Below are 27,604 nucleotides of genomic sequence, written 5' to 3' on the forward strand. Positions count from 1 at the left end.
AAGGCTATTAATAATTTGTAAACAGACTATATAGCGAAAACAAATCGAAAATGATGAGCTGAAATAACTACTGGGTTGAGTTTAGGTGAGATGCTTATCAGCAATTGTTTTATGTGTAATGAAGCTGCGAGAGGCAGTATTTCTTCTACAGTATTATAAAGCACGAGAGTTTGAACAAAGCGACATGGCATGTGGTCCAGAGCAGTGCAAACATGCTAATCCGATCAACAGTCCGAGCCTCAGTAGCATACAGAGAAAGCTCACCAAAAAAGAGGTTACAACAAACTGCCAGGCCAAGTACCTGACATGTGTATGGCTAAGCTTCGGGAACAGATCGGTTTCTATCATTAGAGAACAAAGAGAATCCTGTGCTGCTAAAACATGATCATCTGCAAGCATCATGTCACACACCCTGACAAAAGCTAGACCTATCTTCTGGTTAAGGCTGTGAACTGATAAACTGATAAACAAAACTAGCAATAATGAAAAGTTTATATTCAATCTAAGTATGAACAATGCAAGGCACCTAAACAGTGTTTTTGAATCTTTACTTGGTTGTGGGAAAGAACTGATTACAGGTACAACAACTCGCTTTGATTTGCCATTCCAGAAAAACTTCATCATTCTATAATAAGACATGAATAGAGGTTTACTCCATAAAATGTATACCGCTGCACGGGGTAGATATACACGTCATTCAGTGATTGGGGCGTGGTGGGGGGGGGGCAATAGTCGTTTGTTTGTCGGTTTTTATACTTTATTTGAATTCGCTAATCCAAACCAGCACAAATGCTCAATTGTAAGGCAGCAAAGATGTCATTACGTTACAGGGAAGGATGGTTGGGGAGAAAATAAAGAGAAAAAAGAGAGTGGTGGTAGGGGGAGATTGAAACATGCAAGTGAGTTGATCACTGGTGGAAATGAACTAATGGTCGTGACTCGAAATCATGTCGAAAGCAGTGATACGTCAACCTTGCTTTCTGTCACGAACAACACCATGGTTGTCGGGGGCATCATAGATGTGTTCGGCTTTGATTCCGTCAGCAGTGTTCTGCAACACATTGATCATAGAGTTGACATCATCAGGAGAAACAGAATCGCAATAGCAGCTCCTTTCTTTCTGTTTGAATGTGTGACTGCAGTAAGGGGCCTTCCTTAAATACCGATATTTATTTAGAAACGAAAACTAGTCGTTTCTCTTCACCCCACCTCCCCCTCAATGAGAAACGAACACATTCAAATTGTACATAGTTTCGATATCAATTTTTGGTCTTTGTTTGGTCATGCTCATGCTTGCAAAATGTACATCGATATTTTTCCCCTCGTTTTCGTTTCTAGTATATATATATATATATATAAATTTCCAATCAGGCCCGAACGTACCTTGCCAGAGTGCTGAAACTGACAAGTCAGTGAGCTCTGCATAACGCAAACAGCAAAGGCACTACCCCACGCAAGAGTGCTCAAATGCTACAAGAGCAGGAGCGAAATACTCAATCTGCGGACAGCATGCTGTTTCGTTCTTTTTGAACTCATCAGCAAATTTTTTTATTTCCATTGCTATCAGGTTCGGCCTCATTTCTCCGTGCTGCGCTGATGAGTTCAAAAAGAACGAAACAGCATGCTGCAAACAGCAAAGGCACTACCCCACGCAAGAGTGCTCAACTGCTACAAGAGCAGGAGCGAAATACTCAATCTGCGGACAGCATGCTGTTTCGTCCTTTGTGGACTCGTCAGCGCAACACAGAGGAAATGAGGCCATATATTTACGGATGACCTCTAACAAGGTATCTGCATAATGCATGAACTTAGAGCTTTGAGTTAAATAAGGTATGTGCGTAAGCTGCTTCACATGAAATACCACCATCATTGCATCGCACTAATGAATAAGGATTGTAGGAAGTCAAAACCACTATTGGTCCGTTCCCATGCCTTGATTCTACCGTTAAGAGAATCATGTTGAAGTGGTTGGACATGGGGCAAGGCATCACGATGGCTAGCCCCGCCATTTCTTGGAAGGAATGTTCCCTGTATCAAGACCCCGTGGTCGGCCTCTTGACAATTGAATCACCAACAATAAAGATTGGACTAATGAATAGTACAATTCTCTTTCTCTCGTCGCTGCCCATAGTGGTGTTTACAGGCAGCTTGTGTATCAGCTTAGTTATATAGTTTTGCATTATTATTTTTTTTTCTGCTGTTCATTTGGGCTGCCTTTTGACTCACATGGTGCCCCTACGATCAGACTAGTTATGAGGTAATACATGCAGAAACCAGGCAGGCACAGTGGGTTGATCAAAGACCATGATTAAGGTACGAGAGGCACCTGGTTCAAGTCCTGCAATGGAGTGGTTTTTTTTTCAGCCGTGCTGCACCCCACAGTCAACTGGGAACTTACGGCAAGGCACAAGGGGTACATAGATGCGGATAATGGGAACTTTCTCGGCACTTGTGCCAGTGGTTGTGGGACTTATCCACTAACCCCCATCGTTAGGCACTGCAGCTGTCGCTAGGGTTTATTATTATTATTAGACACAATCTCATAGCATGTGACAAGCATAGCTAATGCAGGGACAGAATCCCCTGAGATAAGGGCGTTGAGCCAGCCACGGCAATAGTAAGCTAAGAAAACAAAGCAAATATGAATTAAAGCAGAAAATGAATGGAAAATTACAAAGAAAAACGATTAACAGAAGTGAGCACTATCAAAATTCGTGTATCACCCAGGTATTCGAGAATGTTCTTCGATAATATTTATTGCCGGGTGTTAGCGGCTGTCGTGAGTTCCCTTCGGGAACTGGCACGATAATTTCCGTTTATAATTATACCTGCAAATACATACGAATAACTCGGATGGTGAACCAATTAAATTATGGTGAAAAAAGGAGGACAAAATGTTACAAAAATACTCGGCGGGAGCGCCAAGGATTAAATTTCAGAAAGAGGACCAATAGTTTACAAGTTATCCGTTTTGTCCAAAACAAACGACCGGTTATAATTAGAATATTGTTGAGTCAAAATGTGCAACAATTAGCACAAAATTGACTGATGATGTCATGACAATCAATACTACATGAACATACTACATGTACATGTGGAATGGAACTTGTGATGGACTAAAAGACGGCAATACCAAGTAGTGTCACACGACGTACATGTACGTTTCGCCGTAAAGATAACGTTCTTTGTTCGTTGTGATATGTAGCTTGTTTTTGTCTAGAGTGCGCTCACCTTCCCCTATCTTACCTTACTTCATAACTTAGAACCTTCCAAATTGGAAGGTTGCTGGTTTGCGTGTTCTGGACGTGATGCAGCTAAGTATCAGGTCGTTGAATGTCATAACATCATCAGTCAGTTTTGTGCTGAGTGTTGCACATTTTTGACTCAAGGGGGATCCCCCGAGCCCAAGTCATCATCTCCAAGGCTACATTTATTGGCGAAGTAGCGACCAAGGCAGTTCGCTTTGGCAGCATTCATACGGAGTTAGTGACCAGCGTCATCCATCAAGCATGGTATAGACGAGCCATGACTGGCGCCAGCAGCAGATTTGAGCACCGACCACCATTGCTTTTCTCTCAGGCCTCTGCGTGACAGTTTCCGACGAACTCTCAGTTCCCAGAATGTGCTCGCTTGCACATTCGCGAGGATAGCATCTCCTACTGGGCGCATGAAGCAAGCCTTGTTGGCTTCGCTTAAAATATTTCGTCTCCAGGCCTTCCAAGCCTTGGCTTAAGTGTTCAATGCTGTGGTGCACTGAGGAATCCACCATTTGGGGTCTGCTGGGCGGGTAATGAGCTGCTTGGCAGGGATAAATTTCTGCATGCCGCTTGATATGACGTCACTTAGTTTCCTGCAGGACTCTTCAGGGTCGTCAGTCACAATGGTGGACCAGTCAGTAGTGCGATAGATGGCCCGCAGGCGCCCAGACAGTCTGCCTGATTGTAGCGACAAACAGGCCTGGAGGTAGCTTGCTCAGCATCAGGGGCGAGATAAAAGTCGGCAAGAACAACCCCATGGTCTGAGCGACCAAGTGGCGCTGTGACAGTGCTGTCGATAGGAACGGGCATGTTGTGAAGGATGCGGTTCAGACCCTAGTCGGCTGCAAGACATGCTGGTGGAGGTGATGCTCAACACACAATTCTTCCAAGGCCTCTCCAGCTACAGTTTGTTTGCTGCTGCAGAGCCAAGTCCAGTTGTGGACATTAAAATCCCCAGCTAGCACTATGTGAGTGCCGTGAGTGCGGGCCACGTCTAGTACAGGTCCAAGATACTCAATCAGACAGGTGTCGTTGTCCGCACAGGATACAGGCCGATACAAGGCACCGATCACAACAGATTGTTGCGTAGAAAGACTGACTGCGAGCCAGAGGACTTCGAGGTGATCAGTGGGAATCTGGTCGCGGTGCACCACTTCATCCATACAGCAATGCCGCCACCAAATGCATCCCGGTCACATCGGATGGGAGGCGAGTATCCTGGAAATATCGTCTCAGAGGCTACGGTCTGGGCCGAAAACTTCGCTGCTGTGATAACCGCTATGTCGACGTTATCGTTGAGCAGTGCTTGCTGCAGCTCTCCCAGCTTGTTGGTGAGGCCAAATGCGTTAGTCACCAGCCAGCTATATTATAACAATAATATGTCTGCTAAGTCTGCAGGATCTGTTGCTGCGGTGCCGTCTGCAGCTGTCATTGATCGGATCGGCTACCGACTACAATTCTTACGGAGATGGCGGAGAAAATGATGGAGACTAGGGCGATCATGGGAGGACAGGGTGGCATGAACCGACTGTACATACTGACGATGGAGGGTACGTGACAAACATTTCACTTCGTTACGCTTGCGCTTAAAGGCAATGAAGTTTTCACTGGTTTGATATTTTCTATAAATGATATACAAATCTCGCTTCAGTTTCACAGCGCACTTGAGGTCTGCAGTGATCCAGGGTCGGATGCACTCCGCATAGTAGGATGAGGCCTACTGTAGTGTCCGGTCCGCGGAATAACTTTGTAAGGCAACAGATGACGAGGGATTGCTGGCTGTAGTAAAGCATCAAACAGGACAATGGCATCATCAACATCGGAATGCCGATGAGGTAATGACCAGTCCGATCTAGACAAGTCTTCACTCACAACCTGACAGACACTTGTAGGCATTTGTTTGAACCTGTACTGAGCCCGGGGATTGAGTGACGATTAAGCCGTCGCTTGTGGTGTCGAGCACGATGCATGGTTGAGCGTACAAACAACCTGCAGGTGATCAGATGTGCGAAGAGGTGCTGCATGATCAACTGAGCGGACATGTCGGGGTTTGTTGGTTACCATCAAGTCAAGACACGAGTTGGCACCCACTGATGGAGTGTATGTTGGGAAATTCAATAGTTGTTGGAGCCCAAACATGGAAAAACTGTCAGTATGTTGGTGCGTTGGTATGTTGGTACCGACTGTAGAGATGGAGTCAGAAGAGCACCAATCATTGTGTTTTGCATTAAAATCGTCCGTCACACTCGTCATAGCAAGAGGACTGTATAGCGACGACCAGCATATCCGAGAAGAAGGACAACTGTTCCACCGTTTGGGAAGGGGGTAGATACATGCAACATACAAGAATATGGTTAGGGGCATTGAGACTTAACTTCCACCCAGGCAGATTCACAGGCCTGACGCTACAGGTCGGGTCTGTGTGATCATGTTGAAAAGCATCAGTCCGGACAAGCACGGCGAGACCACCATATCCTCTAGTGAAAGCGTGTGCATTACAGTTGTCGTGTGCTGGTCTGTCTTTTCTTAAACAGGCATAGCCCAGTACATGCACGGAAACAGATGGGCACAGCCAGGTCACCGCGAGGCAAACAACACTCGGCTTATTGCTCTCCAGAACAATCGAAAGTTCAGCAAATTTATTGACGAGACAGCGACAATTCACAGTTTTCAGCGATAGGTCGGATTCTGATCTGAAAATGGGGTAGCATCCAAGCTGAGGGAAGACATAGACAACTTGATTATGACGAGGGATTATCACCACCACGTTCAGTCACGTTGGTACCGTCGGCAAAACGCAACTTACGGACGGTGTGGTCAATTGTTTCCGGCCAAAATCTTGTACTGAATATTTTGCCTTAACTGGCTTCAAATACTCCTCTGACCGCTACTTGTCTGTAAGTGAAGTCTTCCACGCCTTGTCTGGCGTCCTTCCGAGCGAGGCAAGCAAATCTCGCTTTGCTTCCGCATAGGCACTGCAGCCAATACAGTTTTGTTTTTTCACGGCTGAGCGTAGCGAAAGAGTGCAAAAAACGTATTTTTCACTCATAAATATTTTCGTGCATTTGCTCTTGTTCCGCGCAACTCCGTTGAACCTGCCATCGTGGTCTTTGTTTTTCTTCGTGGTAGTTGAAGTTGCCCACCCACCCACCCTGTTTTCATGCGAGTCGTCCGCTGTTCTTCTCGACAATCTATGCGTGTGTGTGTGGCTTATGATTATGACATACACCGGTTATTACATACCATTTCTTGCTATCTCTATTCTTGGGTCTGACTGGTAGCGGGGCGGGAATTAATGAAATAGAAAGGTTTTTTGGCCGAAAGGCGTGTTTTTCCTCTAGCCCGATTGAGCAGTCGCGGCTAGGAATGTAGGGAGTCATTGTTTTTCAGGCGCTCCCCTGCTGCCCAGTCACCCATGCTCACCACTGGCCATGCTGTTTCATTTGATTTCACGGCCTTTTCTCCCGCTTGCTGGCGGTTCTTTGATGGATTTAGATGTTTTTCGGCTATTTATTTATATTATGTGGCTGCGAGTGTGGTTTTTTGCTTCTACCCATTTCTGGAAAACCATCACGGTGGTGAGTGTGATTGCTCTGGTAGACCACTACCCCATGTACTGAACAGTCACTTTGTGAGTGAAAAGTTCCTTTTTACCGTGCTACCCGTTAGCGCGATACGCAATCGCAGCAGCCATTCGTTTTCGTCGAGCTCGTTCTTGGCAAAGATGTCCTTGAACAGGTCGAGATAATGCTCCAATGGCTGCCTTCCGTCGTATGCGGGACTTGCATTAAAGACCTACGCCCACCACTGTGACTGGTAGCTTCCACTGTACCTCCCATCAACCTCACACGCGCGGCGTCACCATTACCTTCATACACCCTGGCGATGCGCTCGTTCATCTTCTTGAGCTCTTCGTTAAACTCAATTCCTAGCGCAGCCTCTTGCCGTTTGGCACGGCGCTCTTCAAGCTCCTCGCACTGTTGGAGCTTCTTCTCCGCGTATTCCATCAGCCTATCGCCTTCAAATCCATGCCGACTTCCGTTGTCGATAAAGCTCGCTTCCAAATTATGCAGTCCCTCTGCCATGCTCACTTCGATCCTGGCGTAGTCGCCAAATATTCTGAACCCTTCTGATTCTCTTAAAGTGTCAGGGACGAACGACCACACGGCACGAGGTGAACTATTTTCTCGTCAACGATATATTTCGCTTGATCGAGCAATAACTAACACTTAAACCACCATGTTCAGGTAGTTATAGCGTGAAAATGACAGTGTATATGAGAAAGCATACACATACAACATACAACTACAGCACACGTAGCAAATCGCACATAGCGCATGTAGCGTATACCACGTCGTCAACTTCAGCGGTACAGCGGAGTCGAGATACAACTGCATTGAAACGAACACAATGTCACTCTTGAGAGTTTGTGGTTTCATAACACCCCCAATACACTTCGCACCAAGAGTACATAACTCCCAAGAGTGTGTAACTCGAATATGGGTTTCTGGCGGCAGGTCGGTGGAGCACTCTTCCTCCAAACTGTCGTCAGGCACAATTTGCTGGTACTTTTGCTCACCTCACAAAGGTTCACCTAGGATTCCCTGTAACAAGGCTATGCCTGTTTGGACTCCCTTGTCAAAAACTTGTAATAAATACTAGTACTACGACTAGGTGTTGTCCCAACAGAATTTCAAGTTGACGTCATTTTAATGATGCAATGCGCACTTTACACGGATTATCAGAAGAATCCGGAACCTTTGGTGAACCAAAACCCATCTGATCCGGTACAAATTATTACAAAGACAAATCTGTGATGCGTTGACACCCGTACAAATCTTGTACATCACTAGTGCAAGTAGCATTGCATCATAAATAATGACTTCAACAACTTGAAATTTTGATAAGACAGCAGAGTATGTGGGAGTTGCACACTCTTGGGGGGTTATGTAATTTTGTTCGCTCACATACCTTCCTCCAAGTTGCTTCACGTTATCATCTTTCACTTGAAAGCCCTTTTTGAATAAGTTAAATGGTATGGTACGGGAAATGTGCGGGATAGCGCCGGGCATGGCCGACGATGCAATAAACAATTACAAAAATAGAGCTGTGTGGACCCTGGCTAGCACCAGACGCAATGTCTTTTGCATAGCTACGTTAAGAAGAACTATTTGCTACATTTACTTGTAGATCCAACAGTATGTGATCTTATCATCAAGCAATGGACTCACTGATGGGGGATCTCCTACAACATCATAGGTGGGGTTGCAGATTGTCGCATATGACGTATGCTCACGCTCTTCTTCATCCTGGGGGGGGGGGGGGGAATAAACGAATGCAGGTTTCAAATCAAAGTAGCGTAGTTTGACTGATGTACACGATAGGGAGAATCCATGACGTAACACGAAAAGCTCGGCAATCATCTTCAATGGTCAACTGAAATACAAACTGTTGCAGAGAAAGTAAGAGATGGTGGGGGGGGAGGGGGGGGGGGTAACGATTGATATGATTGTAAAATCCTGCTTGGAACCCTTTCGAAACGCCATGACAATACAAAAAATAGGTGGACAAATTCGATACTTCTGTATCTCTTTCGTTATCACTTACATATTATTCAGGAAACCTGATATTGCGAATATATGCCAGAGACAAGTGTAGGTTGTAATTACTAAGGTTTAGGACCATGATTCTCAAGATGGCCCATACTCACAGCCCGAAACTGTGTGAGAAGCTACCGAACTTCCTATAGCCCTTGTATTGGGTAGTCACCTCAGTCAGAAAAGTTCAAAGTCGCAACACGCCTTTCTGTTCTTCATCGTTCATTCCCTAAACTTCATGAAGTAAATTTAAAAGGGAAACAAACGGACAAACTTTTTATTTCCTTCCCGGATGTAAGTCTAGACGGTCCCGGGCTTCGTAGATCATCAAGCGGGGGGGGGGGGGGGGGTGAAAGGCAATAATTACGTATGGAATGTAAGGAAAGGCAGAGGCACATAAATGCCGTTTACTACATTTGACAAGACTAAAATCCACCAATATGGCCCCACACTGCGTTTATGCTTAGCCATTGCGTCGGTTTGCCACACCAGTTATTCTCTACTTCTGTAACTGACAAGGAATAGTCAATACCAACCTTGGGATCTTGGTTTCTTGTTAACTGCGAAGTTGGCTTCATTTCGGATCGATCCAGAACGGCATACTTGATTTCAATGGTTTCAACATCAGTCGGTGACGAAAACTCGCCCAACACGTTCTCACAGCCAATCTTGGACTGGGCCAACAGATAAGGGCCAAGAAAAGCGAAGACAATAGCAAGGATATGAGTCGTAGAACAACCTAATGAAATGTAGTGAAATCAGAGTCTGTCTAGGGGAAGAGGGTAGGGCGAGGGGAAGGGGAGGTTGGAAGGGGAATGGAAAGAAAATCCTATACGCCAGAGTGGAGAGCGGTATACATAGATGCATGATAAATCCTTATTACTGTCAAATTAATATTGCTTTCTGACATATTTGGCGCCCTCGACCTGCACAGCCCATTTATGCTGGACGGCTGCACCCACACGTGCAGAAGTACTGTGATGAGATCAGAACTGGTTTATAGCGCATGTTCTGCACATTGAGTGCGATTTCAGTGAATGCAACCTTAGAGATTATATAACACTGCATGAAATTGCTAAGCTAGAGACAGGTTCTAAACTACACCCCAAAAGACAAATACCGGATCAACGTCTGAAATTAACAGGCATCATTAGTTATGAAAGCTTCTTACCTCTGTCGCTGGTTCCTTGCTGTTGTCGCTGTGTTCCGCTCCCTGTGCGTCTGTGTCCAACTCTGCATGGTTCACGTCTCTTTTACGACTATCAGGCGTGGCATAGGTATACTCCAGTGCACTCGCTCCCGATGCCTGTGAAGAAGAATGAAAAGAGGCCATAATACTAGTAATATATTCCAGGTTACAATCGCATAAGTTTGCTGTTTATTCAAAGCGGGACAGTGCTGGAAGCCATCCACTCATGTATATGGGCATGAAATCACCAATAAAGTGAGACACTGTGCCATCATCCATGAGGGGCCTGCAAACCCCTGCCCATTTGTTCTCTGTTATCTTCTTAATCTTCTTTGTGGAATTGTGCGTTGCTCCCTACATGGGAGCTCGCAGTTTTCTTCCCGAGCTTGAATTCACACGTGGCAGACTCACGACTGCCATCCAGAGCATACGAAGTCCATCGAACCGCTCACTCAGCATACCTGCTAGAAAGCACCACTCGTGTTTCAGCTTGAGTGGGCTGATGAAGATTGTGGTGAAAGATTGTGCCAGAAGAGCACCACTAGTGCTATCCAGGCACAAACATCACCAGGGATACAAACTTACACATATGCTCCGTTTCCAGCGCGGCAAACACCTTGTGAATACCAGATAGCAGCGTGAGTCAGTGTCGGTCATGGAGGTGCTGATCAATGTTGTTGCCTCCAAACCATCTTATTCGCAAGCCCGCACTCGGGAAAAAAATGTGAAGAAGAGATTGTTGCGACTTCGGCGATACTTGGGGAAATGTTTGTTGATCCTGCATCTGAGCTCGAGGTTTTCCTGCCGATTTGAATTGGAGGCAAGGAGGACTCCGAAACCAGTTTTCGTGCAATTCTGATTGAAGAGATGCTCGAAATCTGGTTAAGAAATTGTTCCGGGCGGTAATTGATGCTGGGCACGAGAAGGCCAATTTTTTAGATTTCATGAAGTAATTATAGAACCACATAATTCGTCAAATGGCTTCCGTAGGATAGTATAGGAATGGTATTACAGAATGAATAGGGCGCACCCAGTACAAGCGCCATAAGCAACAATAATGAGCGCTGACAGTCATAATACAAATCAAAAATATCCTGTGACAATGAGTATATTATGAGATACATTCTCAGCCAGAAAGTAACTTTTGTAACAAGAAGGAGAGGATAACTGGGCCGGATTTACAGAACAATTCGGTGTCCAGTGTAAAAACCTTTTCTGTTTGTGGAAGTCTGGTTTGGTTGTAAACATGGAGATAGATTTCATAACACGCAAATGTCTTTGACTGCGTAAACCAGACACTGTTCTGAGTAAAGTTAACATTGACTCAGCTAACGAGGTTCGCCCCTGTTATGTATGTGTTCTTTATTTTACTTCGCAAAGTCGAACGGGATCGTTTCCCAATAATTATGATAGCGAAGGGTGGTGGTGGTGGTGGTGGTGGTGGTGGTGGTGGGGGGGGGGGGGGTTAGCGAACATTGGTGACGAGTTTTACCACCTCACCTTCGGCATTTATTGCCCTGCATCTGCCACCTTGGTAAAATCATGCACGGTGGTGGCCTGGAACAAGCAACACCTCTCTGAGCTGGTTGTGTTTCTCAACCCAGCCGCAAGCCGGTTATAGCACTGTTTTCTTTTTTACAGAATGCACCTCCTCGTGATAGACTTTACAAAGAGAGGAGAAGAAGAAGACAACAGAGAATAATGATCGAGACAACAAAGGAGAACGACAGACAATGTACTAGTAGGGGCTCTCAGGGAGCCTGTGCCCGTGAGGCGGGACTAGCATGGGGTGTTACAGTGAGGCTGTAGTATGGGGTGTGCCAGCGAGTCTGTAGCCCGATACCAGCGGCTTTGTCGTAGGTGCTGATACACCTTGCCCTTGAACAACTGGAGGGACGACAGGCGTGGAGGAGACTGCAGCTCAGTTGGGGGCAAGTTGTTCTACTCGTCAATGATGCTGTAGGGGAAGCAGCATCACACGTAGTCAGGAGAGGAAGACGGGAGGACGTTCTGTAGTTGAGACTCCTGGCGCACCGAGTGGTCGGACCGAGTTCGAGGACATGTTCGTGGAGGAAGCAGTGGGGGAACCAGCGACGTTAGTTGCGGTGGCCCTGCCAGACATATCAGCTTTTATAATTATAGCTGAGGGCGGCGACCAATTTCCTTGCTGCCAAACTCTGGAGGAGGACATCAGTGCCAAGAATGTGGAGGGCCGCACAGTTGCGCGAACTTCACCTTTTTTTCCATGAAAGAGACCAAGTATCTCCAATATCGGCAAGAAGGTGACGGACTAACAAGTCAGTTCCATTGTCTCGAAACTCGAACTCATGTACTGAGCCTGGTAGTGCTGTCACGGTGTATGTGTCTGCTGTGGATAACTATCTTGTGGAAAATAGTGATTGTCGTTGTAGTTACCATGATGATTGTGTGACGTGTGGTCTCCTTCTCTTAGAAAAGCAGCTATCTTTCAAAATACCTTTATTCTCGGTGAAATCAGATTCAAAGAGCATACTTCACACCCTAGACTCGCGCGGACCCTGACGTCGATGAAATGCCACGATTATAGTGTGGATTTCAGGACTCTCACATGTAGAAGTGCAATGATGTTGTCAGATCTGGTGTAAGGCGCTGGTTGTGCAAACATTGTGTCCGATTTCAATGTGCGCAACTGTAGAAAGAGCACGGAAGAAAGCTGTCACCAACTGAGCCGAATTCCCGTTCAGTTATACGGACAAAAAAGAAAATTAATACAAGATCCAAGTCTAAAACAAACAAATTTCATCACTTCTCCTCCATAGGTCTTACCGCTGTCGCCTCTGTCTCCTTGTCGTGGCTGTGTTCTGTTCCTGTCACGTCAGTGTCTGCTTCTGCAGGTTTCTCGTCTCTAATACGAGAACCAACTGCAGCGTCGGAACACTCCTGTGAAACAGCCTGAACAGAAGATTGCAAAATTAGAGGCCCCATTCGCCAAGCTGGACCCACGCTAAAATCCTCGTCATTCAACATTTGAAGCTGTTGAAAGCCATCTCCTCTTGCAAAATGGGCTTGAACTGACCAGTAAAACGAGATACTAGTTTTGAAATGCGTTCATTATGTGCTTGGGAGTCAGCACTCTACTCATTTTTCTGTATGTAATCTCGCTAATTCATTCTCTCCTCTTCATGTCAATCCTTCATTCAAGGCTATGTTTAATTAATGGAGATTACACTTGAATAAATGTCATAAATATAATTATACTTCCAAAAAATTATTTTTGTTCCTACTTCTCCGTACCTGTTCATCGTGATCTTGCGGCCTGTGGGCTTCTCCTTCATCATTGCGTTGAACATCCTCGTACTGGTTAAGTTCAATTGGATCAGCTTCCTGTGCGGGAAGGGTACGAAACCGCTAGAGTATATTCTGGTGAGAGTTAACACTTTACTTGTGTTTCTGTAGAATATTATGTCGCTAGGCTACCTAGGGCTCCACAGATTCCCCTCCGTGCAATATAAGGAGGTCGAAAATGTTTCTCAAGAACTAACTACTTGGAGGAGGCATTGTCGAAAAACTGAAATGTGATCAAGAACGCAGTCGTCCACACAATCGCGGGGTACGAAGCTATGTTGCGACGCAGAGTTTCAAATGGATCAGGTCACTTGACTCAGGGGTGCATCGCAGCTTCCTTTGGCGCTTTCTTGGCCAGTAAAGAGTTACCTATACTCTACCTAAGTAATTCTAAATTGTTCGATGGTTTTTCTCCGAAATACAAAGGAGGTTGTTGTTGGCCAGCATTTTTCGCTTTTGCGACAGTGCTAGTTTTTCAAAAATCATTTAACTTTGAGGTGCACAGTCAAGGAGAAGACGTAAGAAAAGACAAAGCCATAGAGAAGATGCTGCCGCTACATTGCTCGCAAGGCGTACATGGATTTTCTTGTGCAAAGTACTCAATAGGCGATACTGTGTGATATTTAGACCAAAACAGATGAATGAGGACAGATAAGGTGCATAATGTAAACGTGTTTCTCGCTGCACTCACCTGTGGCCTCCCTTCTGGAACTGATGATTAGAAGGAGAGCGGAACACACAAGAAAACATCGCATGTAATGGTAAATTCCCTGTCGAGATTGATAATTGATATTCGACATTGACTTGTGAATATATGTAGGACTCAGTATAGAGTCCATGCACTATATGATGTCCAGCACCCTATATAGAGTCCATTGGTCCAAAATCCACTATACAGGGTCCAGGAGTCCACTCAGTTTTGATCAGCTTCATCCTGCCGCGCAATCCCCGGGAGTACACTTTTTCTACAAGTCCCCGAAAGGCCCGATTCACGGTCCAGGAGTCCAGTTTATCCAGTCACGCCGTCCTGTACTGTGTGTTGTGCCCGAAAGAACACCTTTTCAGTTTTGCTTGCCTCGTGGCAGCGCATTCCTTTCTTCACGTCAGCCATGCCTGTCAGTTCTGCTGTGCCGTTGCTGACAGTAATCTGTCTCGAGGTAACCAAGGAGGATAAGGAGACGTTCAAAATCAAATCTGGAAAGCGTATTGTGGTTCTCTGAAGACGTTTCATCAGTGCGCGGGATGAAAGCAGAAATTGCAGAACGAGAAAAGTTCAGCACAGTTCAAATCTGACGAGTCAGGTACACTGACTCTCTCTTTCGTTCAACGCCACAAAGATCCCCTGTTTGGCTGGCCATTGCTGCCAGTTGAAGACGTTTGAACGGTTTCATCAGAGCGAGGGATGAAAGCAGAAAGCCGAGAACGAGAAAAGTTCAGCACAGTTCCAATCTGACGACGGTCAGATACACTGACACTCTCTTTCATTCGACGCCACAAGGATACCCTGTTCGACTGGACAAGAGCTGCCTGTACCACCGTGTCAAAAAGCTGTCCAACTACATGGCAGGACGATGACTGAGGTAAGGAAGCTTTTACTCGTTTCGATTGGTCTGCTGTTCTGTCGTTATGCTTGGATTTGTTTCCATTTTCAAGGAGCGTATCGCGTTTGTTTGATGTTGCTTGGATGAATGCCCTAAAAGTAATCAACCACTTCGTAATAATCCTCAAGGACTGCAAGGACTTTGCATCAATCGTATACGATCGTCAGCTATCAATTATTATTTTATTTCATGAGAAATGTATTTTTATCCCTGTGATAATTATGTGAACTCCACGACACTCTTCCTCTACCAGGCTCTAGTATGATGTCAAATACAATGGGATCCACAAACGCAGTGCCAGTGTACTAGTAGTAGTAGTAGTAGGAGGAGGAGGAGGATTTCTTGTATGCCGATGACAAGAAAAAGCTTCTCAAGCTAATACATGTACTCGTATTCCATGAAGTAACCGTTTTGATGTAACAAACATGACATTGTGTCAGTGATACTGCCTCGTGACAACAAATCATTGCATTTACATCTTGGGGAAGACTGACTGACTGCAACGCTGTACAGATTGTTCAAATCATCTCCTTTTAATTTAGTTACAGTGAAGTGAAACACTGTGTACACTACATGTATGGTGGTGTGTCTGTGCGTCTTGAGTGTGCACAAACGACCTTATTCCTCGTATTACTAATAGATTATTGTCCCCACCGTCACCTGTTCACAGGTCTTGGAGTGGATAGATTTTCATTGAGCATCACATTTGTTGAGAACTTGGTAGTTGTGTGCTCCCATGCATCATTACGGTACTAAGCGTATCCTTGTGCTATCTCTTTGTTGCAGGTGTGCTGATCTTCAGAAGCTTGCGGAACTGAGTGCTGCTGAACATTTGCATGGCCATGAGCAATGGTGAAGCTTGCTATTGCACTCTCAGCATGTGCTAGTATTATGCTGACCACTGCACTATGTTACTCTCTTACACTACTACATGTATGTAAACGTGTGTGCATCCGCCCACGTATGCATTCGTTTCGTATAACTATTTGTTATCCCTCTTGACCTTACGTGTAAATCGGTGGACGTTTGCATGGCTGTTGGAGTTGCGTGTGTATTGTGTCTCTACTCTTTTCTTGGTGTTTTCTTGGCGTTGTATAAGTTTGTGTGTGTGTGTGCGCGCGCACAATAATTTGAAAACAAATAATTAATCCTTGGCTCTCCATTATTCTCTTTCAATTCTTGGTCTTTTTTCTAGATATTTTCTTGGCGTTGTGTGCATGTGTGTGTGTGCGTGCACAATACTTTGGCAACACTACATAATTGAGATATTGTAATTTGCAGCGTCTGCGAAGAGACCACTTGATTTGAGGATTGTGTTTGTAGGGTTTTTCATGTAATGAAGAGGCTGCAGTGGCGCCTCAATACTTATTTTTTATCTTGAGAAGTGAATGATGTAAAGGATTAAAGGGAGAGGCCGTTTTCTGGTTAATATTCAATGCTTACAGCAGATCCTATGTCAAATTTCGAACTCTGGATAGGGGATGCCTAATTGGCTGGACTTAATACAGGGAGTGTTGTCCACATAAGGTTTCTTTATAGTTGATTTCAAAGTTTGGACTCCGTACAGTTGATTTTGGACCAATGGACTCTATATAGGGGTGAAGCCAATTGGCTGGACTCTATACAGGGAGTGATGTCCATCTAAACTTTGAGCTTGCAGTTGATTCAAAGTTTGGACTCTGTACAGTGGATTTTGGACCAATGGACTTTATATAGGGGTTGGACATCATATAGGGGCTGGACGCTCTACTGAGTCCAACATATATACCCAGCATTTCATGTAGCGTTAAAGCACAGAATTCACATTACTTCGAAAACACATTCCCTTGGCGAAATTCATGCTGCTAACATGACCACATTGGTTGACGTTTAGAAGAGCGGAGAGGGAGAGAGATCGGGAGACATACCGAGAGACGAACAGGCAGGGAAAGAGAAAGAGGTTTAGAGGGACAAAGAGACCGACAGAGAGAAATGGTAAGTGACAGATGAAGAGAGAAAGAGAAGGGAAGACGGACAGAAAGAGGTATAGACTGAAAGAGCAAAAGGTCAGAAAACTTCTGAGAGGCAGACGAAGGCATAGAAATAAGGAAACAAAGATAGAGAGCTGCATTTTTATCTGCATACGATCCCCATTAAAATTAATATAATGTTATGAAAACGGTGAGGGGACAATAATTTGATAACCGCAATCAATAAAATTAGCTAGACCCACATTTGTGTACTTTATTCATGCAATGGTAAACCAGTGGAGACGATGTACACCATTTCTTCTTATTTTCATCGTTTTATTGCACATCGACTATACTGTTGTTACATTGCATGAATATCGTACACAAATGTCGGTTCATGTCGAGTGACCTCCATTACACTGCGCTCCTTAGCGGACTAGACGCTCCTGCACACAACCATCACCATTGCGAGGACACATCCGTACATGATATTGATAAACTCCTTCAGACAGCTGTTTCGCTAATACATAGCTCATCAGTGATGTAAGATGTTGATTGAGTAAAGTGTAGACCAAACTGCTATTATAAAAGGTTTCCACATACAAAACTGGCATAACTGAGGTGATAACGCGCGAAAGTGTGAAGTTTTGTTGACGCGCATGGGACATGCATGCAGCGTCAGAAATTCGGCACGGAAAGTCAATCATTATGACTATCAATGCAGAAATAACGTGCCAGAATCAGTTTACTGCGTAGCTAGTGAGAGTCTGTGTATGGCTCTTGTCCGAGCGCCATGAAGGCCGGCAAACACACCACACGACTCGCCCACATCAACAGCCACAGCAGCCCCTGAAGCACTGTACTGGTCGCCCGTCGCGCCAAAACGCTTGGCACTCATTAGTATTCATGCCACCAATGTTGTCCGCAAGCTACCTTGCTATCTGCCCATCACCCAATGCCGCTGACACGCTGCGAGGCCCCGCGGCATTCGCCCAGTATATCATCGTCAGATGTGTGTGGACAGTACAATAACGCTGGTAGAAAAAAACAGTTGGTCGTATGGTATTGCGTCCTGCGGATTGTCCCTTGACTCGTCTTGTCCCTATTATTGCTCAGAGGTGAGGGGCGTTTGCCGGCCTCCACGGAACTCGGACAAGTGCGTTACACAGACTCTCACTAGCTACCCAGTACACTGATTCTGGCACGTTATTTCTGCACTGATAGTCATAGTGATTGATTTTCCGCGCCGAATTTCTAACGCTGCATGCATGTCCCATGCGCGTCAACAGTACTTCACACTTTCCCGCGTTATCACCTCAGCTATGCCAGTTTTGTATGTGGAAACCTTATAATTATAATAGCAGTTTGGTCTATATTTAAACCAATCAACATCTACCTTCACTGATGAGCTATGTATTAGCAAAACAGCTGTCTGAAGCAGTTTATCAATATCGTCTAAGGAAGGGTCCTTTGGAATGTTGATGGCTGTGTGCAGGAGGGTCTAGTCAGCTAACGAGTGCAGTGTAGTGGTGGAGGAGACTCAACACATTTTCTTCAATGGCCAAGAACTCTGTGGCACCCTGTAATAAATGTCGGTTCAGCTAATTGTAATGATTTCCTTTATCATAATATTATGCTATAGGATCTCTTAGGGCAGGAATCCTTCACTAAACAAAAGCTTTTCTAGCTTCAGTGAAGGGGGCCTCGCAGGATTTAGCGCTGTTTATACTGAGAAAAAGAACCGTGCATTGAACACAAAGGCTTCAAGACAGGGAGGACAGTGAATTGTGTACCTGTAAAATCTTTCGATGAGAACCAGCGAGAAATCCTTTTTCGGTTGGCCGCAATGGCTACAGCCAGGATTACAGTTAGGACTCCTGCCACGGCTAGGCCAACGAATCCTCCAACACTGATCCCGCTGGTGCTTGCTTCATTGCCCGAGGTGGGGGGTGTTGTTGATGATGGCACTATAAAATTGGCAGATAACAATGTTGACAAGTTCAGATGTATTTATAGAGACCAATGTAGAGACCAAAAACGATATTCGTTTTTCTGTGTAACGAAAAAAAGATTGTGTCTATTGTTTTCATTGTTTGTGCGTTTGCACTGCCCTTGCTAAGGCCACACATACCTTGTGAATAAAGAAAGCGTTGATTGCTGACAACATGTAGGTAAACACTTGGCAATACTCATAATCTGTTTTGTTAAGTCATCCATATTCTATTTTTACGCGTAACCTTGACACAGAGGTTATCATGTCTGGCAACACTTTCAAAGTTAGTATAGGTAGCTTTCCAAAATTTCATAAGTGATATTTTTTAAATGCTCTGACCTCCAAAATGCTGGTTATAAGGATTTGCTTGCAACTTTGTTCAAACCGGTTTGCTGTGTTATTCACAATTGTACTCGACTTGGAAAGTAAGGGTTCGAAAGGCTTATTCGAAACTATAACGCTTCCGTGCTTCGCGTGATGACCTTCTAAGTGCTAGCCACATCCAAAGCTACATACAATGCTTAAAACAAAATTCATCCTCACCTGTGGGCAACGTGGTAATGCGAGTGGAGCTGGACTGGTCACTGTCTCCATAGGCATTGCTAACATAGGCGGTGACATTATAGCTCATGTTGGGTTTTAGGCCAGGTAAGTTGACATTTTTCGAGGCGCTGCATACTGGTACCAATGGCATATTCCCGGACAGAGCATTAGCAGGCATCCCTTGCAAACAATACTGGCGTATTGGAAGGTTGCCTTCTTCTAATCGACCTAGAAATACTGTGATAGTAGTACTTGAGATGACGGGGTTGAGAGGCGGATTTGGCGCTGATATAAAACACATCCACATCACGTGTAATGACTAAGGAAATGGTTTTGTTTAGAAGAAAATTAACCAAAGGATTATTATCATTCATATTCTTTCTATTCTTCTTTTGGTTGGAGGGAAAGAAGCAAATTATTCTTATTATTATTAATTTAGCACTGCCGCGTTCCAGTCTGCGGATCAATTAGGTCCACTCACAGTTTCTCTAGTACCGTATAGATTCAAGTAAGGTGATGATGATGTTGAGCTACGTGATAATGGAATAGTTTCCAAGTATACACCCGGTGTGACAAAGGAAAAGACTGCATGCAAGGCAGTGACTAAGGATCATGCACGTGAAAATAACACTGATAAGAAACTATTGTGAAAAGAAGAAGGACAAAATGTTACGAGTTAGGACTAACTGTCCCCCAACTCGTAACATTGTGTCCTTCTTCTTTTCACAATAATTTATTTAGCTCCACATCCAGATCTCCACATCCTGTCAACGAAATAATTTGGGCACATTAGAGGCTATACCCTAAATCGATTCAGCAATGCATATTATGTGAAGCGTGACATGGAATGTATTGTATTTGTATTGTATTTTATTATTTTACCTGGGCATTCCCAACAGACCCTAAAGTCGTCTTACAGGGTGCCCAAGATGAATGAAATTGTTAAGTTCCTGGCGAAATGAATTGGGGATATGATTTGTGCGAAGGGATTCGGGAAGCGCATTAAAGCCGTCAGCACCAAGGAATGAAATAGATCTGTATCCAGCTTGAGCTTGCACAATGGGTAAGGAAAGGGAATAATTGACTTGGCCGCGGGATTGTCATTTAAAGAAATCGATCCTGGCAAAACGAATTTGCCCGGAACAATAAGAAGAATGTTCATTTCACCAAATCCTTAAAGAGTCACGCAAAACTCTTAAGAGAGCATGTCCGAGAAAACCAGAACATATGTGCAAGTCGATCTCTCAGATTTCGCTCAAAATTTGCAGGTAGGTTTGCTTTGGGGTGTAGATCGACATTCCAAAGCCCGCACAAAATCTTTTGAAGGGAACCATGAAATTGGCATACCCCTCAATATTGGCCCAATATTGGCACGATTTATGGGTCTACAAACGAGCTACGGCACAGCGTACAAGAACAAGCTACGAACAAAACTCCATCAAGTCAACATTACCTTACCTTAGAAGAGTTCTTGGGGCAGCACCACTTAGCCACGCCAGCATCCCAGAAGACGATGGCAATCATCCCTTGACGCCACAAATGATCGTCTTGAAAATAGCCAAATTACAAGCGCTGATAAAACTGCGAGCTACGTCCTCAATTAGCAAACACTAAACACCGGCAGATAGTAGAACACCTCTTCTAGCACTGAGGACATGTCCCCCATCATCCTTTTTGGGTTTTCTTGTAATAAACAATTTTGAATTTGTCCACTCGACCATTCTGAAATACGTCCCAACTCATACCTGCGCAGGAAAGCTCGCCCCTCCGCGATGTCTAGTCAGCAATTTCTACTCCAACAGCACTCCCAACGCTGCAGAACAAAGTGTATTGTTGACTCTGACAAGGAAAAGCAGCAGTGATCACTTGTCACTCCAAACGACAAGCTTCTCCTTGCGCCACCAACATTTTTCGGTGCAAGAGTTGATGCAAAAGTGACTGAATTTTTGCGTGTAGTTTTTGGATTTTACTGCAAGAGGAATGAAGAAATCACGTGCATCGTGACGTAGAATAATGCTTTCTGGTGCACGACACAATGCACATGATCACGATCGTTCCCGAGGCGCTATTCGAAACGGACCATGAGGGAGGAGGTAAGATGCATTATATTTCTTGCATGCAATGCTCAGAACATTCAGAAACTATCGTTATAGCACTAGCAGTAATGCATTGGCAAGAATTCTTTGAGATATTTCCTCTTGCAGTAAGAACAGGGATGCATTTTTTCACACTAACCTCGCTCTTCCCGAACATGGTTCAACAGGAACTACGGCTGGTTTACATGCTGATGATCCACGTAGATCTGCAACAGCAAGGAATGACCGTTGTTCATGCCATCAACTTAGGTCGCTTGGAGTTGACCAGCGCGCGGCCTACACTGGTTGCATGGGGTATGTGGCGCGCCCACATGGCAGATTTCCTACGTCATGAACAACGTGATTTGGACCCTACTCGCCCTAGTCTGTGTGCTGCATGTTGAGGGAAAGTCCCGGCTGAAAGGCCTACAACACGACATGCGTGCTCTTGAGCTGGACATCAAGATGCACTTGATCCGATCTTGATCAACGGTTGATCCATGTAAGTGCAGGTGCGCTTGATCAAGGTGACTCGGAACAACTGCTGAACAGTGGTGTACCATGATGTACGAGACCTGGCATTCTTGTGTCACGAAGCACGTGATTTCATCATTCCTCTTGCAGTAAAATCCAAAAACTACACGCAAAAATTCAGTCACTTTTGCATCAACTGTTGCACCGAAAAATGTTGGTGGCGCAAGGAGAAGCTTGTCGTTTGGAGTGACAAGTGATCACCGCTGCTTTTCCTTGTCAGAGTCAACAATACACTTTGTTCTGCAGCGTTGGGAGTGGTGTTGGAGTAGAAATTGCTGACTAGACGTCGCGGAGGGGCGAGCTTTCCTGCGCAGGTATGAGTTGGGACGTATTTCAGAATGGTCGAGTGGACAAATTCAAAATTGTTTATTTCAAGAAAACCCAAAAAGGATGATGGGGGACATGTCCTCAGTGCTAGAAGAGGTGTTCTACTATCTGCCGGAGTTTAGTGTTTGCTAATTGAGGACGTAGCTCGCTGTTTTATCAGCGCTTGTAATTTGGCTATTTTCAAGACGATCATTTGTGGCGTCAAGGGATGATTGCCATCGTCTTCTGGGATGCTGGCGTGGCTAAGTGGTGCTGCCCCAAGAACTCTTCTAAGGTGAGGTAATGTTGACTTGATGGAGTTTTGTTCGTAGCTTGTTCTTGTACGCTGTGCCGTAGCTGGTTTGTAGACCCATAAATCGTGCCAATATTGGGCCAATATTGAGGGGTATGCCAATTTCATGGTTCCCTTCAAAAGATTTTGTGCGGGCTTTGGAATGTCGATCTACACCCCAAAGCAAACCTACCTACAAAATTTGAGCGAAATCTGGGGGGTTGACTTGCACATATGTTCTGGTTTTCTCAGACATGCTCTCTTAACTCCTGACCCTGTTGGTGTCGGTATATGATGTAACCGCCTCCCTTACCTTTTGGCAATGTTCCAATTATGATTTCAGAGGACATGCTGCTGTTGTGTCCGATCGTAGTTTTGAAGAATGCTCTGATCCGGTACAAAGTATTTGTTGCCAGGCCTGACAGAACAGTTGATTCATTTTTGTCGCACACTACAGTCGGGGTAGCCGAAGTTCCATTTTTCTCGTACAGAAAGCAGAAATCAGAAACCCAATCTCGAAGTATCTCAGGCTGCACTATTTGTGCGTAGATTTGCGTGTCTGTAGAGTTTGCAGCTAAGGCGGAGGGCACTACAGGGGAAAGAGCATAGTGAAGAACGCATGGAATCCCAGTGAACAAGACATGTACAAGTACATGGTTTTTAGTTTGTCGAATATTACCTTTCTAATGCAAAAATAGTTGTATATGTACAGACTATTTGACTGCTTCCAGAAAATCAGAATTCTAAAAGATTTTCGAACTGAGACTCCAGCAATCTTTAACAGGTTTTTATTTATATAGATAGGAAAGAAAATGATCCAGGAAATGTAAGTTACGCTATAATGTCCACTAACACCAATACTAGTTGCTTGACTATCAGCTCATGCAATGCAATTGAACGACACTGTTGAACAGTACTGACGGTCAACTCTAGCACGTACTCCAGCATGTACTGGAATCGCACTCCAACCTCCTTCCAACTTGAAAGGTTCTAAGTTATAGGAGTAGGAGGGGAAGATGCGCGCAAACAAGACTGAAACGTGAAACTCTTAGATGTGAAGGACGTTGGCGGAGGTACATGCAGAACCTTGCCAAAGTGCTCAAACTCACAAGTCAGGGAGCTCTGCATAACGCACAAAGCAAAGACAAGAGCGCTCAACTGCTTCAAGAGCAGGAGCAAAATACTTCAAGTGGGGACAGAACTATAATAATTATACTCCCATCGCGCCCGCCTTCCTGTCAGCTTTCGCACTTCTTCCTACAATGCATTACATCTTGCCACATGTTAACTACTGCCGGATTGCCTGGTCGAATCTATCATCGTATTTATTGCCCAAGAGCAAAAACTGGAAATTCCTTAATTTGTTGATATCAATATTGGTTAGTGAAATGGCGATATTCCTAGTGCCCAATGTGACTATCGCGTGTAATGCCAGCTAGCACGTGCTTCGGAACTGCAAGCGTTAAGATTATTTAACACATACCCAAGTCTATTTCGAGGAAATATTAAAGAAAATTGTTGTGTCCGCGTCCGACGGGAACTCTCGACGGACTCTTACCCCATTAGACCCTAGCGGGATATTGAGCGCTTGAGGGAGAAACCCCATTAGCGGCACCCACGTACCCCTGGAAAAAGCACCTGACCACAAGTTTTCAACTTTTCATTCTTCATTTTTCGATTTTTCTTTCTATAAATTTTCGTACTCCCGAAGCTGACTATAAATCTCTCCAATCACCGCGCCAAGTGGTAATTGCCTGCCCGAGCCATTTTTCCCTAGGAATAAAACAAACCGGAAGGTTTTGGAAGAAGAAATGTACATCGATCCCGATCTTTGTATTATGGTAGTTGTGATAATGATCATGGATCGAAAAATGTGCATTGAATGGCCTTAGTGGGCTAGCAAGTTTTAAAAGCAACCTTTGTTTACAAATTAATGTTACATTATCAGCCCCTTTAGTGTATAGTTAGGTGAATACGGAAAGGCTGTAAGGCAAGTATAAGAGTAGCCTAATGGGTGTGTGAAAGAATTTCTATGAGATCCCTACCTTTTGGTGTATATCTTTGGCAATAGAAACTTAGCTTCATAGAGCAAGATTCGATTCCAAAACTGTCTTTCTCCGGGGAATAATATCCGCAATCGTTCCGTCCACCACCTTCTTGTAGTGGTGCAGTAATCCAAGAAACGTTTTTTGCAGCGATTGGAACAGGTAACATCCATGTCCAGGTTTTGGATGGAGATGGTCGTTGAAGAGCAACCCACACATTGCATGTATTGGTTTTGCAGAAGTACGAGGAAGTCGTGCAGTTACCACTGGAAGAACTGTTGCACTGACCGTTTCGGGGTCCAAGCAGTTCTCTTGCACACTCTCCATGAAATCTATTCTGGATATTCGCCAGAATGCTACCTCTCTGGGCACACTCAGCAGACGCATCATCGTATGTCTTAGGTGTGGGAATATAAAGTGTTTCGAGGCTTCCCGATGCTTCTTGGCTCTGTGAGCAAAAGTACCAGTTATCTGCAGAATTGACAGTTTGTATTCCAAATAAGCCTTTATAAAGACATTGATGTGATCCAACCAACCAATGCAACCACTCCACGTATATGTCCACAAAAGGTAAAGGCACCTCGATTAGAGTGCTAAACAGACCAATTTCCAGAGAAATATCAGGAAAAGCGCCAAGACCAGGTGCAAAGAGAAGTTTCAGGCATGGCAGTGGTCACCAGACAGGGGAAATTGAAACAGATGTTTTGAGAGCGGCACTACATACTTTAGAACAAAACCCCATATTTTCGCAATCTATACCTTCGCATGCAGAGACGCAAATCGACACTATCAAGTAGACACTTTTTCATCCAAACAACGCTTTCCTTCACTCCTCATCAAGATAGCACAGGGAATGTTGGAAAAAATGTAACTACGTAAAGTTTTTAATAAGGAAAAAAAGAAAACACCTCAACCTAATTGAAAAATGATTAAAGTGCCAAAACCTCAAAAACGGAACCTGGGAGTTGTAGACAAACATGGTCAACACATCATGAAATACTGGGCACACTTTCCTGTGCCACCAAGCATCTGCAAAGATAACACACTCTCCTTCTATACACATAGTCCTGGATCTATGTTAGGAATACACAGCGCTTCTAACACAGAAAGGTGTAAGCTTCCACAAGTTTAAATCTTAAATATAGCATCACGCTACAACTTCCGACAACTAGCACTGCACGACAAATGATGTTTCATGATTTCACTAAAAGCAGCTCACCAGAGGATAATCAGTTGCGGATAGAATTGAACTGAATAGTACTGTATAAGACACAGCATACTGGTACAATTTGTGCAAGTCACACATGTGAAGTCCACACGACCAGAATAGTGCAGAATTTAGGATGTAAAGGAGCCTCTTTTACGGGCCAATAAAAAATCCAATCTGAAGAGCAATGTCAATAAAGCCGCTCATAACGCTAAAAATCAAATCAATTTAAGAAAATTCAATTCAATTCAAAGTCGTGACACATCCAGTAAAAAACAGCAAGAAATAATATCTCGGTGGAAAGGAAGAAAAAGGAAATAAAACTCCGCTTCATTTTAAAGGACCAAAAGACGAAAAGCAAAGAAATACCCACATCAGCGCTAAATTGCACCTTAAATTATAAACAAAAACATGACGCGTCCATTAGTATTGAGGACACTGCCATTAGCGAGGTTATACACACCACTGTTACATCCGTCCCTCAGCCATGGCTAGTGGGCGCAATGCATTTACCGGTCGATGGTATGCAGAGCGAGCCCCGCTGATGCACATAACTGCAGCTCGGAGGAGTGCAAACGACAGACAGCATCTGACATAGGCCATAACCTCGCCATAGGGCTTGCCATCATGCTGTGCCAGCATAGCGCATAATCGCTTCAAAAAACCGGAAGCATTCTGGGGATGCACTGCCAGCCGTGGTGAAGACAAGCGGGGTAAAGTTACCACGGTCAACATTGACAATCCTTTCGCTGTACTGCAGCTTCTTCTGCCTCTCGTGCAATGATGATTTATGGCGGACATCCGACCTGCTCACTTTGTAACCTTCAACGCTGGTCTCCTCCATTGGGCTTGGTTGTTTGGCAGCTCCGGTTGACACCTCCAAGTGGACGTCCTGAGGCATGCACTCATCCGGCACGACTTAGATGTAGAAAATGTCATTGAAGCTGTATTCTCTGCTAATGCAATAACTAGCCTTGACTCGTGCATTCTTGAACAAGGATTCTCATATGGCAGGAACCGAAACGAGCACGGAGGTGGTATTGATGTGTTGATCAAGTCCACCTTTGCTTCTGATAATCTAGACTTACTTCGGTCCGCGGAACATACAACATTTTGGGCTATGTGTTGCAAGTTTGGTGATTGGTTCTGCGTACCGCTCCTACTCCTGTAGCCCCACAAACCTCTGTCTCATCAATTCACGTAGCGAAACACTACCTTAGGCCAAAGAACTGTCCCCAAACGTAGTTCCAGCGGCGGATTTCAACGTGCATTGTAAAGATTAGCTTGGTAGCGAAAAATCAAACCCTCTCGGGGATAGCCTTGTGGATCTTTGTGTCACACACGAGCTAACGAAACATGTTCGAGAGCCCGCTTGAGGTGCCACACCACTAAACCTCATCCTGTCAACTTTCCAAAATCCATCAGCACGAATATACTTGACCAATTTGGTCGCTAAAATCATGGAACTCAATAAGTTAACTTCCTGACCATTTCAACAAGCCGGGGACAGACAACCACGCAAACTGTGCGGCGTTAAGAGCGTGCTGGCTGAGGGTGACTCGGAGCACACCTCAAGGCCGTCCATTGGGCATTCAGTATCACCCACGATGCAGAGTTGGCTTGCCTTAAAGTTGCTATTACCATTGCTGCAGGCATGGAACAGTTCATTATCCATCAATCTCCCGAAATCCG

General features: G+C 44.7%; 1 protein-coding gene across 1 annotated transcript; it reads right to left on the reverse strand.

The window, feature by feature from the left end:
• Positions 1–26,756, reverse strand: LOC135826273 (uncharacterized). The gene is made up of 12 exons (XM_065338903.1): positions 26,636–26,756; positions 24,706–25,176; positions 22,974–23,249; positions 19,454–19,738; positions 18,711–18,884; positions 14,059–14,078; positions 13,317–13,406; positions 12,849–12,974; positions 10,026–10,160; positions 9,391–9,528; positions 8,489–8,566; positions 1–1,051 (listed from the first exon to the last, which is right to left on the reverse strand). The coding sequence occupies exons 1-12, from the start codon at positions 26,754–26,756 to the stop codon at positions 968–970; spliced, it is 1,998 nt and encodes a 665-aa protein (XP_065194975.1). The 3' UTR covers positions 1–967.
• Between the last annotated feature and the right edge of the window lie 848 nt (positions 26,757–27,604).

This window comes from Sycon ciliatum, chromosome 10 (genome assembly GCF_964019385.1).
Source record: "Sycon ciliatum chromosome 10, ocSycCili1.1, whole genome shotgun sequence".
In the NCBI taxonomy this organism is placed as follows: Eukaryota; Metazoa; Porifera; class Calcarea; order Leucosolenida; family Sycettidae; genus Sycon; species Sycon ciliatum.

Coding starts and splice junctions, on each gene's coding strand:
- LOC135826273 (XM_065338903.1), bottom strand. CDS start 26,756: ATGGAGGAGACCAGCGTTGAAGGTTACAAAGTGAGCAGGTCGGATGTC. Junction 23,250..24,705: donor CCAAAGATATACACCAAAAG/GTAGGGATCTCA, acceptor TTTCCCCTGTAG/TGCCCTCCGCCTTAGCTGCA. Junction 1,052..8,488: donor TTGTAGGAGATCCCCCATCA/GTGAGTCCATTG, acceptor AATGTGTTGCAG/AACACTGCTGACGGAATCAA.